Below are 10,811 nucleotides of genomic sequence, written 5' to 3'. Positions count from 1 at the left end.
ATACAATGAATACTACTCAGCCATAAAAAAGAAGAAATTGTGCCATTTGCGACAACATGGATGGACCTTGAGGGTATTATGCTAAGCAAAATAAGTCAGACGGAGAAAGACACCATATTATTTCACTCATACGTGGAAGATAAATAAACACATAAATAAGGAAAATAGACTGATGGTTACCAGAGGGGAAGGAGGTGGGGGGATGGCAAAAGGGGTAAAGGGGCACATATGTATGGTGATGGATGGAAACTAGACTTTTGGTGGTGAACATGATGCATTCTCTACAGAGGCCAAAATATAATGATATACACTGAAATTTACACAATGTTATAAAGCAATGTGTCCTCAATTTAAAAAAATACTATTGCAATAGCATAACTCTCCGACCACAAACTCTGCAAATGTCTCAAAATCAAACAGGAAAAAAAGTTGTTTGGGTTTTTTTTAATAGAGAGGGGTAAGCAGGTTTAGCAGGACTTTGCGTGAGAGTAGAGAAGGGGATGGGCTGAGCAGATGGCATTATCAGGGTGCTTTAACAGGAAATGTTTTTTCTCTGTGGTTGGCCAAGTCTCAGAATGAGCCATTAGGTGGGCATGGTCTGCATTTTAGGGCTTAAGTTTTGGGGCAAATTAAAGTTCAGGAGCCTATGGGGAGAAGAGAAGCCTGACGAACGTTTGGTCAAGCTAAATCAATGGGTAAATAATGGGCAATTGTAAGCACTCTTGTAACTTCTGAAGGTTTAAATTATTTCAAAATAAGATTGTTTTCTTTTTCTTTATTTTTTTTTTCTGGTGAGGGAGATTAGCCCTGAGCTAACATCTGTTGCCAGTCTTCCTCTTTTTGCTGAGGAAGATGGGCCCTGAGCTAACGTCTGTGCCCATCTTCCTCTATTTTGTATGTGGGATGCAGCCCACAGCATGGCCTGATGAGTGGTGTGTAGGTCTGCGCCCAGGATCCAAACCTGCGAATTCCAGGCCACCGAAGCGAAGTGTGTGAACTCAACCACTACACCACTGGGCTGGCCCCCAAAATAAGATTTTTAAGAACTTAAAAGTTAGTACTTAGATCTAGTTTTAAAGTGGATTTCTCATTCTCCCAAAACTTCACGATATTCTTCTAGCTGTGGTTGGCCCCTCTTCCCAATATCTAGATTTTGGGTAAGGACCCTGACACTACAACCTAAAGGCATATGTATTCTGTGGGCCCCTATTATCTTCATCTTCACTGGAAAGAATGAAGACTTTTTAAAATTACCACCTCATTTAAAGGTTTCAACGTTTTAGAGGAAAAAGAAAATATTTTGGAATTTAATCCCATCAAGCAGATACTAATACATACCCTGGGGACTAACCAAACAGATTATGATTGAAAGGAATCCAATTGAAGAGGAGCATTTCTTCTATTTCAACTCACAAGAATGTATTTTTTTTTTAAATTATGAGTTTTGGATGAATTATTTGGAAATTGTATTAAGACTTCCTAGGTGGTGACTATAGTTAATAATACTGTATTGTATATTTGAAAATTGCTAAGAGAGTAGATCTTGAAAGTTCTCATCACAAGAAAAAAAAATTAGGGGCCGACCCCATGGCCAAGTGGTTAAGTTTGCGCATTCTGCTTTGGCGGCCCAGGGTTTCGCGAGTTCGAATCCTGGGCGCGGACATGGCACCACTCATCAAGCCATGCTGAGGCGGTGTCCCACATGCCACAACTAGAAGGACCCACAACTAAAAATACACAACTATGTACTGGGGGGCTTTGGGGAGAAAAAGGGAAAAAATAATAATAATAAAAGAAAAGAAAAGAAATTGTAATTACGTGTGGTGAGGTATGTGAACTAGACTTACCATGGTGATAACTTTGCAAAATATACAAATATTGAATCATTATGCTGTACCCCAGAAACTAATGTAATGTTATATGTCAATTATATCTCAATTTAAAAAAAGACTTCCTAGGATGCCATAAGCTTCTGCATAACGTATGAATCGCTGGGAGAAATACCTCCTTTCTTTAACAAAACACTGTAGATATATGTTGACTAAGGATAAATATGTCTCTTTTTCTTACATATAAAGAGATACTCAGAACTCGTATTACGAATATATGAAGAACTACTACAAATCAATAGGACAAAGACAATCCAATGCGAAAAATGGACAAGAGAACTGAACAGCCCTTCCCCCATGCAAAGGATATCAACATGGCTAAAGATATATTAAATAGTGCCCTTCCTTATCAATAATTAATAACCAGAGAAATGCAAATTACACCCACAATGAGATGGCAAGAATGGTTGAAATTTTAAAATGTTAGTAATGCTAGGTGTTGGTAAGAATTTGAACAAGTGGAAGTTACACTGCTAATGACAGTGTAAATTGGTACAACCTCTTAGAAAGCAGTTTGGCAATATCAGATAAAGCTGAAAAGAACATACCCTATAACAACAATGCCACTTCTAGGAATATGCCCCCTCCCCCAAAATGTTACACGTGCACAAAGTGACAAATACAATGACGTACTGCTGTGAACAGTAGAATGAGTAAATGAATTTTGCTGTATTCACACTGAAAAAGGCAAAAGCTGTACCTGACAACTAGGAGCTGGCCAGATACTTAGAACTAGGCTATGGTGTTCTCCTGTTAAACAAAACCGATCTTACAGCACAACAGCATTAGACAGGTCCACTCTGTGAGTGTGATGGATCAAGAGAAAAACAAGAGCATGCTATCATTATGTCTGAACTCAGACAAAAAAGAACATTGTCCAATCCGCAAAGTGATCGATTATCTCTCTATCCTGGCTAATATGAATTACCAATCTCAGCTTGGTTACCAATCACAGCTTTACCCTCTTTCCATTCTTCTCACCTTCTACATAAGAACTATTAATATACCCAATCACAGAATTAACTCTGTTTCTGACAGCATTCCATCCAAAGTCCTGTTTCAAACTACCCCCAAACGACCTTGACTATATGCCATAAGTCCTTTCTAACATCCTCTTACTGAGATGCCCCATGAGTCTCTGTTCTGTGCAGTCTCCCTTGCTGCAATGTCAGAAAATATAACTTTGTTCAACTACAAGTGTGTTCCTGATGGTCTGTGGCTGAAGGGCATTGACAATACACTGGGATTCTATATAGCAATGGAAATGAATGAACCAGAGCTAAATACAACAACATCAATCTCACATTGAACTAAATAATGAAGGAAAGAAACTAGACTCAAAGATTACCTACCATAAATGTTGTGTGTTTTTTGACCATAACAACAAAAAAAGATTACCTTTTGTGTACTTTATACACAGTTTTTTAAAAGAGGCAAATGTAAACTGTTTAGGGGTGCAAACTTAATGCAGATTTAAAATATCTAATGGAGACTGAGGGACCAGTTAACTTCTTCATGTGAGGATGTCATCATTATGTATGCTATTTTCATTCACTTTTTTCTCACTTGGAAAATATGGTGTAGACTCCTCTTAAGAGGCAATAACTTTCTATAGCATCTAGTATACAAAATACTGAGCACAAATGGGAAATCAACATTTCTTTTGATAAGGAGCCTTTTTTATTTTTGGTGAGGAAGATTGGCCCTGAGCTAACATCTGTTGTCAATATCCTCTTTTTTTGCTTGAGGAAGATGGTCCCTGTGCCAATCTTCCTCTATTTTGTATGTGAGACACTGCCATAGCATGGCTTGATGAGTGGCATGTAGGTCTGCACCTGGATCCAAATCCCAGAACCCCAGACCTCTGAAGTAGAGCTCGAGAACTTAACCACTACGCCACTGGGCTTGATAATGCTTTTGATAACAAGCATGAGACAGGGTGTCAGCACACAGGTTCTAGTTCTTATACTGCCACGAGTATCTGTATGAACTGGGTAAGCAATTTCATCATTCGGACCTTAGTTTCTTCATCTATAAAAAAAGCGAGGGGGAAATTGGACCTCATCTTTCTGAGGTGCCTTATCATTCTCAAACATTCTATGATCTTACGATTGTAAAAAAAACTCTTGACAAATAGCTCCCACATTTCTATCAGGCCATTTTCAATATATGTAAGTAGTCTATTATTTTATTTCCTTTAAAATCCAAAGCCAAACATTTTCTCCATTTCATTTATCTACTATGTCATCTGGGAAGCAGAGTAATGTACTGATAAGAGCATAGACTTGGGAGTCAGACAAAATTAAATTGAGTTCGACAGAGAAAGGCAAACACCATATGATTTTACTCATATGTGGAATATAAACAAACTTACGGACAAAAAGAATAAATAAGTGGTTACTGGGGGAAGGGAGGTGGAGGGTGGGCACAAGGGGTGAAGGGGTGCACTTATAAGGTGTATGACAAGCAATAATGTACAACTGCAATCTCACTATGTTATAAACTATTATGACCACAATAAAAAACTAAATTGAGTTCCTTCTCTAACGTTTACCAGGGATGGGACCTTGGGGGAGCGACATAAGCTCTCCAGTCTCAGCTTCTTTGCCTATAAAAAAGAAATAATAATAGTACTGTGCAATTCACAGAGTTGTTGCAAGGATTAAATTAGATAATACATGTAAATAACTTCACACGGTACCAGTATACAGAAATCATACCCCATAAGTATTACTGCCATCCTAATCATAAGTGACAAGCCAGCTGCTGCTTAGGCGTTCGGGGGTTCTGGGGGAAAAGAATGGATTTGTGCAAATCAAGAGGCTGGTTGGCCAGTTCTCCCTATCAGTGTACCTACTGGACCCCAGCTTCCTAAAAGATGTCTACCTGTCCCCTTTACTTTTCTTACTGAGCACTTCCTCCAAGGCCCCCTCATTAACCCCCCGTCCCTTTGGTTCGGACTCCAGAAGACACGGCAGGATCTTTTTTCCTCTCCCTTGGTCTCTGAGCGGACTAGTGCGGAGCGTGCGGAGTAGCTTACTCCTCTCTGTTTGCGAGCTGCTGCAGCGGCCCCAGCCGGCTCACATACACGGTGACTTCAGCTTGAGCGAGTATTCTCATTGGTTTCTCAATTCCCAAGGACTTTTTTTCTAAACGGGAATTACAAGGCGAGTCTGCCGTTGCTTTGGCAACAAACTTTCAACCTCTCCCCAACTCGCCCGAATGAGAACATATCTATTAATACATTCGATAGACTGGGGAGTTGAGTTGCTCAATGCAAATTTTCTTCCAAGTGCAAAACAGCTTACCCGGCTTGGCTCGCCATTGGCGGCGCTACCATTAGAGGCCAGCAAAGCCGAGAGCGGAGGTCTCCTGAATCTGCTGGCGGAAAAGTGAAAGTATTTCCGCAACAGGTGGCGGCTGCTGCAGAACCTGCGCTTGTGAGAAGGGATGGCAGTTGTGCGCAGAAAACTCTTGCAAAGCAGGCAAGTGAGGTGTCTTCTCCTTCTTCTGTGTGTGTCGGTGGGGGGTGCGGCAACCATCCGCTATTCGGTGGCGGAGGAGATGGAGAGCGGTTCGTTTGTGGCTAATGTGGCTAAAGACCTGGGGCTGGAGGTAGGGAAGCTGGCTGCCCGCGGGGCGCGGCTTGTCTCCGAGGGCAGCAAACTGCATTTCCGGCTCCACCGCAAGACGGGGGATCTGTTCGTGAAGGAGAAACTGGATCGGGAGTCACTTTGTGGCAAAGCCGACCCGTGTGTTCTGCACTTTGAAATAGTCCTGGTGGAGCCCCTGCAGTCCTTTCGCGCCGAGGTCAGGGTATTTGATATCAATGACAATGCCCCGATTTTCCTAAACAAGGAGCCTCTTTTAAAGATTCCAGAGAGCACTCCCCTGGGTTCACGTTTTCCTCTACAGAGCGCCCAGGATCTGGACGTGGGCCTCAACGGTCTCCAAAACTACACCTTGAGCGCCAATGCGTATTTCCACCTGCACACCCGCTTCCGAAGCCACGGGCCCAAATACGCCGAGCTGGTGCTGGATAAACCCCTGGACAGAGAGGAACAGGCTGAGGTCAACTTGACAATCACTGCTGTGGACGGCGGGTCCCCGCCCAAGTCTGGCACCGCCCACATCCGGGTGGAGGTTCTAGACGTCAATGACCACGTGCCTCAGTTCTCGCGACTGGTGTACCGCGCTCAGGTACCAGAAAATAGCGCCAATGGTTCTTTGGTGGCCGTGGTGACTGCCACGGACCTAGACGAGGGCTCCAACAAAGAGATAACTTACTCTTTAGCTCAGAACACAGAAGCAATTCTCCAGACGTTCCAGATTGACCCTCAAACTGGAGAGGTTCGACTACGAGGGCCCCTAGATTTTGAAGCTATTGAAACATACGACATTGACATTCAAGCCACAGACGGAGGAGGCCTCTCTGCCCACAGCAAAGTCCTGGTGGAAGTAGTGGATGTGAATGACAATCCTCCTGAAGTGACGGTTTCCTCTGTGTCCAGCCCTCTCCCTGAGGACTCCCCACTACAGACTGTAGTGGCCCTTTTCTCTATCCGAGACCGGGACATTCGAGTGGGAGGAAAACTCACTTGCTTCCTAAGAGAAGACCTTCCTTTTGCAGTCAAACCTACATTCCGGAATTCTTACTCGCTGGTTACTGACAGAGGCTTGGATCGAGAGGAGGTCTCAGGCTATAATATCACCCTTGTTGCCGTGGATACTGGACCACCCAGTCTGTCCACGGAGACTGTGATAGAGGTGCTAATATCTGACATTAATGATAATCCCCCAGTATTTCAGGAAGACTCCTACATCTTGACTGTTCGAGAAAACAACAGCCCTGCGGTTTTTATTGGCAAAGTTCATGCTGAGGATTTAGATTTGGGGGAGAATGCCCAAGTAACATATTCTTTGCTGCCTCCAAAGAGTGGAGATCTATCAGTCTTCGCTTACATCTCCATAAATTCAGACAATGGGAAGCTCTATGCGCTGAGAACCATGGATTATGAGGCCATTCAAGATTTTCAGTTTGTGGTAAAGGCAACTGATGGGGGCTTCCTGTCACTGAGTAGCCAGGTGACTGTCAGAGTGATTGTCCTGGATGACAATGACAACTGCCCAATGATCTTGTACCCTCTGCAGAATGGCTCCTTGCCTTGCAATGACCTGGTGCCCAGGTCTGCAGAGGCAGGCTACCTGGTGACCAAGGTGGTGGCTGTGGATGGTGACTCGGGTCAGAATTCTTGGCTTTCATATCATCTACTTAAGGCCACTGACCCTGGGTTATTCTCTGTTCAACAACAAAATGGGGAAATCCGTACATTGCGGCAGGTATCTGAGAGAGACCCCATGATGCAGAAACTGGTCATTCTTGTTCAGGATCACGGCCAACCAGCTCTTTCCACTACTGCCTCACTCAACATCTTGCTGGTAGATGGCTTTTCTGAGCCCTATCTGCAGTTCCGGGATTCATCCAAGCAGTCTGCAAGGGTAAATCCATCCACTAAATATTTGGTCATTTCTCTGGCTGTGCTTTCCTTTCTCTTTCTGCTCTCTGTCACAGTGATCTTTGTTATACACATCTACCAGAAGATTAAATGCAGGGAAAAGTTCACAATTCAAGAGCATTTCTATGATGACTGTAATTTCCCTAACAACCTGATGCAAGGAGGAGCCAATGGATCCTTATCCCGGCCTTGTCCCTATGAAATGTGCTCGGCCACTGGCACTGGCAATAGTGAGTTCCGGTTTCTTAAGCGCCTTATGCCCAACTTCCCCTTCCCTCATGGGACTGGTGAGGTAAAAACAGAGGCTGGCTCCAGTTTACCACCAGATTCTGATAGCAATAGGTCTCGCGGGTCAGAAGGCCATGGTCGAGTATCTGGTGACTATATGTAGCTCATATTTATGTTTCCCCTGGAAGTTCATTAGTCCTGGCCCTGAAAATGCTTAGTTCCATAGAGATATCCTGTTATTTTGCTTTTAAATTATTTTCTAGTAGAAAGTTATGCATGCACGAGGAAGAGAACTAGCTTCTAGTTTTGTTATATCAGGAAGCAATTAGGTTTGAGAAGCAGAAATATAGTTTATCATTACTCAGAAATTTCTAGTTTTTTGTCCCTTGATGAGTGGCAATTGTCTTTTAATCAACATCTTGCGTGCCATCATTCATAATCACACAAATGCCTGGTAAATGGTGGTCTTCATCGATAATTAGGTAGGAGGAAAGGAAAAGAAAGGTTTTGACCTGTTTGCAAATGAGTAAGAACAGATATAAGGCTAAAGAGATTCACTTCAAGAATGTTCTCTAAAATTAAGTTAGATGTAGATTTCTTAAAGGTTCTTTGGGGCCTTATGGAAGTTTCAAATATCTCTTTATACACAGAAGTCTATCCCATTCCTTATCAGAGAGCAGTTATTTGAATGTGGGGAATAAAAGGTGGATGAGGAAAACATAAATTAAGCCTGTTGTAGTTGACAAGTGCTATTGAACAACAACAAAATAATAAATATATTAAAGGAAAAAGAGTTCATTAATACCAATTAAGTGGCCTTAGGAAAAAATACATTTTTGAATATTACCAGATTTGATTTAAGCCATTTTCCCCTCTGAGCATTCTGAAGTGATGACATGGAAACTGAGAAAAAAGAGGTATTTCCTAGAAAATCATTCATAAAATGCAGTGGAGTAGGAAATCAAGTTGGGCTTCTTTTTGATCATCCTTGTTTTACCTTCATAAGCTATTTTAAGTTCTCTCATTCTAAAATTAAAGAAGTCAATATTAAAACAATGACATATTTCAGTAATATATCAATAATACTAACTGTGCCTTAAAAGTTAAAAAATGTTTGCTTCAATCAGGCTTTATGTGCTTTAAGGTTATAAAAATGTGTGTAAATTCAGACCCACAAGGATATGTCCCACACAGAAGGGCACAGTATTGGTCCTGGAGTTCCAAGGGTAGAGCAGTACCTGTTGAAATACTTCTCAAATATAACAAATCATATTTACTGATCTGAGCCTCATTCTTGGAATTATGGCTGATACCTAGTGGTACCATCTGACTGTCTATGTGGTGGCCAGGATATACTAAAATTTAGTGCTAAGTTACTTATTAAATGTGGGAGATGCGCTTAGGATAGAATTGGTGTAACCTATTGCCGACTTCAATATTCTCCTTAATATTTTGAGAATAGATGAAGCAAATGCAGAATATCAATTAATTGTCTTTCTGATTAATATTAAATATTTTCCATAAATTGAGTTATAATCTTGCTCATTTGGAATAAAGATCTTTCTTGCACAAAACATAGAATAATGTTCTAATGTATTTGGGTTAGGATTGGTTGTCATGCTGAAATCAGAGGTTTTAAGAGAAAAAGGACATAGAATTAACTTTTATGGGTAAATATTAGTTAACATGTTATTAACTAAAAGTCACTTAGGATTAACTGCATTTGATTATATAGTTGTCATTGATTAACTATATTTGATTATATTTAGTGATGTGAGCATAATCAGTGGAGTCTGGCTTGGAAATAAAATGTAGATTAGTGATTTTAAGACTGAATTTCAAACAGCAATAAAGTTCACATGACACATACACAAAATGGACAGGAGATGTAGATTTGTCAACTTTTTATTTTTCCCATGTATATATATCAAATTTAAATGAAACAAAACCTGTCATTTCATGCCATTATTTCATAAAGCAAATGACATTTTAATATAAAAAAGATAATCTCATAGAGGAAACTATGCTTTAAATTTAAAATACATATAGTTTTATGAAAAATGTATTTTGCCATCATCTTTATCATTTTTGCCTTAGACCAGTGAAAATTTTGCCACTGACTTCAGATTGAGAACTGCTGAATTAATCAATGATCAAACCTCGTTTTTATACAGACTTCAAGTTCCCAAGAAAATTCTCATTGTACCTGATGATTAAAAACAAAGAACATCTTTGTATCAACTTGCTGAATACAATGTGACTTATTTGTATTTGGAGTGAACTCTATATACCAGCTGAAATTAAGTCCAGGTTTCCATCAGCAAATTAACATAAAGAATGGAAATAATTAGGACAATTATTCAAGTTCAATGTCAAATGACATTAGAACTATTTGCATTTATTTAAAGCTATAACCCAAGTGCCTTGATGTGTTCTTGAATAAAAAGACCCTGATAGGGCCAGCCCCGTGGCCAAGTGGTTAAGTTTGCGCACTCTGCTACAGCGGCCCAGGGTTCGGATCCTGGGTGCGGACATGGCACCACTCATCAGGCCACATTGAGGCGGCATCTCACGTACTACATCTAGAAGGACCCACAACTAAAATATACAACTATATACTGGGGGGATTTGGGGAGAAAAAGCAGAAAGAAAAAAAAAAGATTGGCAACAGTTGTTAGCTCAGGTGCCAATCTTAAAAAAAACCCAACCTGATAAATATTTAATTTACAATATCTAACTAGTTTGGGCAAATTCCTTCAATTACCTATTTAACTTTGAAATGAATATAGATCTACATTTCTAATGAAAGTTTTAAATTATAAGGAATTTAAATTCTTTAAAAAACTTTTTATGTGATAATTTTAGACTTATAAAACTGCAAGAATAGTATAGAGTTCCCATATACCCTTCACCTAGCTTCCCTTAATATTAACATCTTACATAACCATAGCACAGCTATAAAAATTAAGGAATTAATCTTGGTACAATTCTATTAACTAAACTACAGACTTTATTCAGATTTTACCGTTTTTTCCCTAATGCCCTTTTTCTTTTCAAGGATCCAATCCAGGATTCCACAATGCATTTCGTTATGTCTCCCTAGTTCCTACCACCCATGATAGTTCCTTAACTTTTCCTTGTCTTTCATGACCTTAAGACTTTTGAAGAGTACTGGTCA

General features: G+C 40.4%; 1 protein-coding gene across 1 annotated transcript; it reads left to right on the top strand.

The window, feature by feature from the left end:
• The first annotated feature begins 5,094 nt into the window (after window positions 1-5,094).
• Window positions 5,095-10,385, top strand: PCDHB1 (protocadherin beta 1). The gene has a single exon (XM_008519677.2). It carries the CDS (start codon window positions 5,340-5,342, stop codon window positions 7,794-7,796), a length of 2,457 nt encoding a protein of 818 aa, XP_008517899.2. The 5' UTR covers window positions 5,095-5,339; the 3' UTR covers window positions 7,797-10,385.
• Window positions 10,386-10,811: the final 426 nt, after the last annotated feature.

The sequence above is a fragment of the Equus przewalskii genome, chromosome 13 (assembly GCF_037783145.1).
Source record: "Equus przewalskii isolate Varuska chromosome 13, EquPr2, whole genome shotgun sequence".
Lineage (NCBI taxonomy): Eukaryota > Metazoa > Chordata > Mammalia > Perissodactyla > Equidae > Equus > Equus przewalskii.
The sequence above is the reverse complement of the archived record's forward strand: the minus strand, read 5'-3'. Positions and strand labels throughout refer to the sequence as shown.

Excerpts from the sequence above, each read along its gene's own strand:
- PCDHB1 (XM_008519677.2), top strand. The coding sequence starts at position 5,340 with ATGGCAGTTGTGCGCAGAAAACTCTTGCAAAGCAGGCAAGTGAGGTGT.